At 33.8% G+C, this 8,500-nt stretch overlaps 1 protein-coding gene across 1 annotated transcript in view; it reads right to left on the bottom strand.

Annotated features, from left to right (window-relative positions):
- Positions 1-500: 500 nt before the first annotated feature.
- The window catches only part of LOC119639840, a 174,539-nt gene continuing 166,539 nt past the window's right edge, over positions 501-8,500 (bottom strand). The window contains exon 8 of the mRNA XM_038037506.1: positions 501-2,167. Coding sequence (XP_037893434.1) covers positions 595-2,167 — 1,573 coding nt within the window. The 3' untranslated portion in view covers positions 501-594. The remainder of the gene's footprint in view (positions 2,168-8,500) is intronic.

The following is an 8,500-nucleotide window of genomic DNA, read 5'->3' as shown; positions in this document are numbered from 1 at the left end:
TGTGAGACACAAAGCTTTCAATGTCTAGATGGACGAGTAGAGTTGCTGTCTCCCGACTAAGATAAGTGAACGGTGTCAATGTTTATTTTCTCTTAGTACCATGTAATTTCTCGCATATGCTTTTAAACAGATTTGAGAGATATCTTATTATAAGAAATATTGAAATCATATACACTATGCTGGTGTGGATTGTTTATAAGGTTCGGATTTCTCCGTTTATTTAAACAATTTTTTCATTTTTATTGTAATTATTTATAATTAATTTTTGTTTTCTGTTCATTAATTTCGTTTGTTTTATTCTCATTTAAATTTCTAACAAATTCTAAAAGTCTAAAATTATTACCGAGCTTTTATAAAGGAGGCGGGGATTGTGTTTAAGATTCAGTGTAAGTAACTAACTAACTATTGTGGCAGTTCTTCTTATAAATAAGTTTTCATAGAAATGAAAATTAAAATTTATAACTATATTAATAAATCTCAACAACACAAAAAAAAAAAATAAAAAAAAAAAAAAAAAAGAAAATAGAAATAGAGCTTAATTCAAAGGAGATTTATTTTTACTTCTATTTTGTCATTGCTTCAATTAGTTCTTTACTAATATTCTGTGTGCTTTAAAATCGTCTCATTTCGTCGGCACATACGACATAATATCGCGATCAATAAAAACATCATAACACTTACACCCAAAGTAAAGAGAAAGATTTTACCGTATGGCAGTGTGTTGAGCTCTTCTTTCAAGCATATCTCCGGTGATTCATCGTGTAATATCAATTCCTTTAATTGATTTGGATTGTCTTTATGCTCATGCCATAGACCAAGTTGTTCCAAATTCCATACTATATGCCGCGTTAGTTCGGCCATCGTTGATATATGCGTTACATTGGGACAATTCTCAATGCCATTGCATAAGAGATGGCGGGGTATACACACTTCTGTATTGCCGGGACATTTGAAATCACAACCACCGCCATCTTGCAATAAGGACGCAGCTAAACTACCATCGGGATTACGAGGTAAATGGAACAACTCGGTCCATACTAAGCGGAAAGCATTTTTACCCGGCTGACCGTCGCCTGTATACTGGATAAGCACGGGCAGAGGTTCCTGATCGCTGGCCAAGGCGCCTAAGTCGGCAGCTGAAAGTATGGGCAAATCACGAGCGAGTGAAATATTCTCCGGACAAACTATAAAGCGCGGTTCCAAGCGACCAGCCAGGTAAACTTCAATTTTCGCACTATCGCAGGTTCGATCACCGAATCTGGCCTTCTCTAAGTGTAGCCATAAATCGCGTTGAGCTGCTACCTTTAATTCCCATATGCACTTTTCCCGACGATAATGATGTTCTGGTATCGCAGCCATAGGTCCAGTAACCAAGGCTAAAGCTTTTTTAAACGGATAAACCAATTCACCGTCGGGTGATGGCCCCAGCGTTATGGGTCCACACAACGGGCCATGAGCAAATTCATAATAAGCTTCAAACAAAGGATTTGGATTTTTAAAATAAGATGTAATGGCATGCTGACCTTGCACTATCATCTCAAGATTCATTTGATCGGCTGAGGATATTACTCGAACCGGTCGCGGTATGTTATCACAAAAGCAGGCTAAATTATTTTGGAATTTTTCCCTTTCCTCCCATATCACCAACTTGTCTACACGTTCTTCATGGCATCGCGTACAAGCATTATTGTTGTATGGCAATTCCTTGAACATTACTGCACTCACTTCGATCAATGCGCGAGCATACAAACGACGATCGGTTATAAATTTATATTGGCAGCGTACATCTGAACCGCCAGTGCGTTTGAATATTAAAGAATTCATAGGTGAGCGTATTTTACCACCGGGATGTTTCCAGGCATACATGACTTCATCGCATAACGTATTCGCCACTGGATCGCCAAAGCGGGTGTTATTAAAGAAATCATAGTGAGCCCAATAGTAAAGTGAGCTACCGCTATAAGAACCAGTTTTTGATTCAAATTGTACGTACAATGAGGGACTCGTGCTAACAAAATCCACTTTTTCCATAGGTCTGGAAAAGGTATCGCAAAATGTCTTGATAATGCGAGCGGGATCAGTGCGATCCGAATCGTAAATTGTTAAAGATTCGCCACAATCGCCATCGTACTTCAATATGGGCGATTCAATGCGGTTAATACGAAAACTGTAAAGAGATAAAGAGATAAAGAAATGAATAGCAAAGTAACTAAATTGTATCTGGCAATATCTTAGCTTAGTTATCGACTTAATGCTTGAGAACTTTTTTAGGTTATAACTTAGTTTGTGTGTTAGGTTGTATTTCAGGTTATACGTACAGTGTTTTAAGTGTAAATTTTGCGCAATGCTTTGGCTAATGTTTTAGAATTTACTTTAGATGGTTTTTTAAAGATTTGGTTCGAGATTAAATCTCCGATTAATGATTAAGTGCTTTAAGGTTATGTTTTAAACTTTCTAATTCATTCGATTCATCTCGAATCCGATTTGAAGCTTTCCAAATCCATCATTCCTTTTGTTATACAAGTAGTTACATGTTTTTTTAGAAAATCTCAATTTCAGCTAAGATTATCATTCATGACGTATTAGTTTTATGCAAATTTACTAACAAAAAGAAACTTTTTCAATTACTTTCGTTCATTGAAATTCTTTGGTATAACAGTAAAGTACGTTTCCTAAAAAGCTCAAAAGAAATTTTATCCTTTTCCTTTTTTTTTTTTTTTTTTTTTTTTTTTTGATTGAGTTAGGAAAACACAAAAACCCTTAATACAATTACATAACTAGATGAGATGCTGGATATAATAAATTTCATATATATATATATTTATGCGGAATATATGTGACAAAAAAGTATCTTATATGTATGCTATTAACTCGTACAAGTCATGAAATGGTATAATAAAGGTGCAGGAGTGGAGAACAGATAGCAGAGCAGGTAGCAGAAGGAAGCAAAGTGAAAGAGCTTAATTTGAAAAATCCACAAAATGAAGCTAATATCATGAAGCATGCACAAAAATTATATGAGAATACGTGGCAAATATGAGAGTGCATGACTACATACGTGTTTATATGCTGCACAACGCCTACAATCGGGTTAAAGAAGCTTAGCTACAATAATGATAATAACAAAACTGAAAAAAGGCATACTTTCTCTGGCTTTGATGTCCTACACGCAGCTTGGTATGAACTGAACTGGGTCTTGTAAAATTTAATTTTTGCCCAATATTTCAATAATTAATTGATGCTAACATTACTTAGAAGTACAATTTATTTGAATTAAGTAAAGCCGGAAGCCTTACATGCTTGTGCTTTTAAGACTTTAGTCTTAGAATTTATTCTCTGTCTAAACTTGTAATAACAATAATAATAATAATAATAATTTGAATTAAATAAGTTCAAGTTCACTTTCGTAAGTGGGCTTTGTTCAGCAACAAGGTACTATTTTTCTAAATCGAAACGAAACCATCTGTCTGTATCTATGTTCCTATGTGCTGTTGAAAACTTTGAAAACGTATTTCGAGGAACCGAAATGTGAATGCTACCGTAAACATTAGTAATCTGGCAGGAATCGAACAACTTTTTTGGGATACACGGAGAAAAACGTAGCAATAGGGTAAAACACCGCAAGATCAAAGAATATAAGGGCTGTGTTGAAAGAGAATTCCAGTGGCAGTGGGTAGCAGAGAAAAGGACATCCAAATCTTTAAGGAATCAATCATTATTAAATTCTTGATTCTGTCTCTTCTGTTACTTAGGCCGATTCTCAGGTGCGTATATGACTACATTGAACCACTTTTGTCTTTATTGCAAACATAATATAACGTCTATGTGATTCAGTTTGCTAAGATATTGTGTTTACAAAGGATAAGCCTTTGTCTGCCCTGTAGCCTTTTCTATTAGTCTATACGGCATAATCTTGAGTCTGCAACACATAGAGCCATGCATTTCTAAATGTGTGTAAGGATAAACAAAGTTTACTTCTGTAGCTTATATCCACTAACTCTACTTGAGAGTAAAATTTCTTTATACGCGAATGTTCGGCTTTCGATCACGGTTCATTCTCTTATCACATTGTCTGGTATTTTAGAAATATTTTGTTGTCTTCGGTTTGTGGCCATGAAAGCGGCTTAACTTACTAATCGAATTCAACATAAAAAGTGTTGAATTTAGGAGAAGCTAAAACTAATCATGTAACACCTGTTTAGCATTAAGAATTTCATCAGATTTTCCTGGACGATGAAAAAGAATTCAGTGGACTTTCCATATGTTAGCGCAACGTTCGCACTCGCATCCTCGAAAGAAACTATTATTGCTGGGGGTTGATTGCGATTAATTGGTAACGAAATTGACGTCAAATGTTTTATATAGAATTATAATTACGTCCATTGGAAGTCAATTTAGCTTAGAAGAGCAAATCTTTGCCACAAACATTACGATAGAAAAGCTGAGAAGATTTTTATTTCTTTTCGGGGAAACTCAACCAAGAAGTGCAAATCAAGCAACTAGTATTCATGATTCGTTACTCGCCAATCATAAAATGTTTAACATTTTAATCAAATGGAATTTAAGCATAATCCGGAGAAAAGAAAAAAAAAACTAAATTTACTACGAAATGAATGTTTTTCTGCTGTTACAGCATAATTTCAATATGGTTTTATTTGCCAGAGTAGAATAAAAAAAAAAAGAGGCAAAAAAGACAACAGCAACAACGATGATAACATACACATTATAGTTTAGTTTGGATACACCCACATACGTACGTACACAAAAGTTACGCTCATGAACCGTACGGGTTGTTTTCTATTTTTCTTTCCCCTTTTTTCCTTTTAGATAGATTGTGACAACAAAAAACTAAGCCTTATACCTGGTGGCATGTCCTTATAATCCAGTTGTATTCGCAAGCATCCATAGCTATACTAGCAGATATATATATATATATATATATATATATATGTATATATATATAAACATACAAAACACATGCACGCACATATATGAACATATTGATATGGTTGTTAGCTGGAGTGAAAAAATGAAAAATAAAACGGGAGAATAACGAGTGTATTAAAGTAAGTCGTAAAAGCTAAAGTGTCGGTATATGTGCAACTAAACCGCCGAATAAACGAAATGATCACCTTTAACGTACTCTCTACATATCTATGCGCATATATATAAAAAAGCAACAACACAAGTATATATATGTATGTATATATTAAAGGAACAACAATTCGATGGTTGCTTGCTTGCCTACCTATCTATGTCTAAATAGCTAAAGGTTCAGATGTTTGTGTATATTTAGGATTTTTTTCCTTGGTTTACCTTAAGCTTAACAATTTGACGACCTGTAGAAAGCTGGAGAGTTATGCAATTTTTGGAAAAATTCTATTTTCCCAACAGTTTATTTTTCCTCCTGCATGGCGCCACACCTTCATTGAATTGAAACTAAGGTTTCCTATGATGAGCCTATAGACATGTAAACATACACATACATACGCACACGTACAAAAGCCTGTACATGCATATGAATGTATATATATATATATATATCTATGTATACACACGTCTATATATGATAGAGGATGTCGCTTGAATTTCTCTACATTTGCTAGTTGTGGGTTTTCACTATTTTTTACATTTTTTTTTTCAACTTTTTAGTATATGTTAAATAAACACCCAGCACTATATGGTGTTGAATAAGAGTTCGGAAAAAATAAAAGGCTTGAACCCATTACAGTTTGCAATTGGTGTATGTGTCTGTCTGCATGTGGAAATAATAAAAAAAAGACATAGAAAAAATAGGAAAACAAAATTCTACGGTTGGCTTTATGCCAGCTTGTTATGAAAGAATTTGTATTTGTGGTCCATACAGTTGTAAGTGTGTTTTAAGATTTTCCCCTTAGCTTGAAAAAGGTCACCCAGACCAGGTATATGTAGAGAGCGTATTAGTTAAAAAAACCATTCCAAATAAATTACATTTTTAGAATTTTTAAATAATTAAAAAATACACTTTTCATTAAAATACTCTATAATTTAAAAAAAAAATATCTTAGTGTTTGCAACAGCATGCGTTTGTTGTAAGCAAGCACTAAACAATTTCAAAATTAAAGTGGGGAGACATAAACTAAAAATGAAGGGATTTTCCGCTTTCTCTCGTTCTCTTTTTTTTTTTTTTTTCTCCGAGGCTCGTCAATATTATTGACTAATGTGGGATATATTTTTTATCGGTGTTAATTACCCATCTTTTTATTTATCCATATTGTGGTCTGACTTTTCACACAACCCTCCGTTTGTTTGTGAATGTATTGCACCGTCTACCTACATGTCTTTCTGTTGTTGACATTCCCGAGGTTGCGAAAATTATTGTAGATTTAATTAAAGCTTCTCAGAAGAAAGCTTTCAATTACATTCTTCTCATCGAGACTACAAATGATAATGATCAGTTCCAAGTACACTCATCCTAGATAAGAAATGAAAAACCGAAAAGCATTTTTCATAGTCATTTTCTCGAAATGCTTCGCTAATGTTAAGCATATCGGTGCATAAATTTCTGGAAAGTTTAAGCCAATAGTTATTGCAGGCTGTAAGCTACAGTCTTCGGGATCGCAATTTCTTTTTCATTGCTGTCAATTAAGCGTGTGTCTGCTAAGTTTTAACTTTCTATATCAAATTTCCCTTAGTATGGGATCTCGAAGAATAAACGATGGAAGAGCTGAAAGACAGACAGAGCTTTGCTAATTAAAAATACCTTTAATTTTTGAAGGCGTGTAAGTGAAAGTGAGGTTATAATTAATTTGTACTTGTGGATCTGGTGGTGATCTAGAAAAATTCTTACGATGAGTTATGATATCCACGAATTCCTGGAATATAGGGAGCCGATAGCCTGTGTTGCTAATGCTCAATGTCTTTTTTTAGTCTAAGAATTCATTTCATTAGTCTAAAATTAAAATAATAATAATAATAATAATAGTCTCAAAAATATAATGTAGAAGAGTTTTCCTACAGCAACTGGATCGAACAATCGCTGCATTATTGCTGATCTTTCTCTCTTTGTAGTTCCCTCTTAATACCTTTCAACTTTTATTACTCGAGAAAGGATCCCAATATCACAGTCAAATATACACAAGTAACAAATCCCCGAAAAAGGCATATATATTTTCACCTGGCATAATACTCAAAGTGGATTTAGACGGATTCGTGTGTTCATTTGTTGATCCCTTTGTTTAGCTATGCTTTTCTTTTTCTCCCCTTGACCATCTATCCATCCATTGACTGAATTCTTAAAGTCGCAACAGTTATGACAGGCACTGACATCTACGAATGCTTTTAATCGCGGCTTGGAGGAGCGAGTATTTCAATATTATACTTGTCATGAAGTTTTTGCCGTCGACGATTTAGATGATCTGTGTAAATATTTTTATCGATGTTTTTATCCATACCTCCTACAAATTATCAATGATAGTATTTTGTCTGTCATGGGAATTATCTTGACCCGATCATACCGATTTTAAACCTAGCTTTTAATTACCAATTAAGCCAAACGAGTGTCAGCCTTCTATCTCAACTTTTTCGACGTAAACGTTTTAACAATAGATGATAAATAAACGGACGGAGAAATTTAAGTCGAGGGAGAAACTGGCACTTATCTAGATAACATACACTTTGTGGACCGTCCGACTGATGTTACGTGCAGAGGAATAAATCTATTAAGCTTGCATTTCGTTGAATTTGTCATCAAACTATTCTCCTTTACATTAACGTTTTAATGCTTACTGTGACCCACACATAGGCAGTTAGGTTCAGTATCTCTCTCAATGGGATCTTTCACATTGACAATTCTCAATTGGTTTATAGGAAATGGGAACATTTTTTGAAACAAACATCTACTAACTTAAATCGATTTAAAATTCTTGGTTTTTTTTTCAACCATAATTTTTTATCATATTTTTTCTTGTACATATTCTTGCATATAGAAAACAGAAAGCAGAAAAGGAACAAAAGCGAGTAATAAATGCAAACAACAATGATAACGACCAGCAGCAATTTAATGACAAATATCAGGAAAGAGGGCATCATCAAAAGCAACAACAGCAATATGCTGCAATAGCAGCAGCAGTCACATCGTCAGTCAACATCACAGCATAATGAATGAAATTGCAGTGAAATTTTATGTTTGTTCAACAGCAACGAAAAACAAAAAGAAAAAATAAAAAAAGAAAAAAAATAAGTAAATAAAAAAGTAAAATAACATTAACAACAACGACAGAAATTATGGAAGAAATCAAGGCGCAAAAAACGCCAACACTTTCTATATATGTGTATGTATTTATAAACACATATACAAATATATACAACTATTTGTCTGCATAGTTGTGTCGACATACATATAGATAGTTGCATGTATAACAATGCTACAGACAACGAACGCATCGTAGCAATTTTAACCCAAGTGACAGGTTAAATTAAAATGTCACATAAATCTTTCCCTAGAATTTTCATTAAAAAT

The sequence above is a fragment of the Glossina fuscipes genome, unplaced genomic scaffold (assembly GCF_014805625.2).
Source record: "Glossina fuscipes isolate IAEA_lab_2018 unplaced genomic scaffold, Yale_Gfus_2 113, whole genome shotgun sequence".
In the NCBI taxonomy this organism is placed as follows: domain Eukaryota; kingdom Metazoa; phylum Arthropoda; class Insecta; order Diptera; family Glossinidae; genus Glossina; species Glossina fuscipes.
The sequence above is the reverse complement of the archived record's forward strand: the minus strand, read 5'-3'. Positions and strand labels throughout refer to the sequence as shown.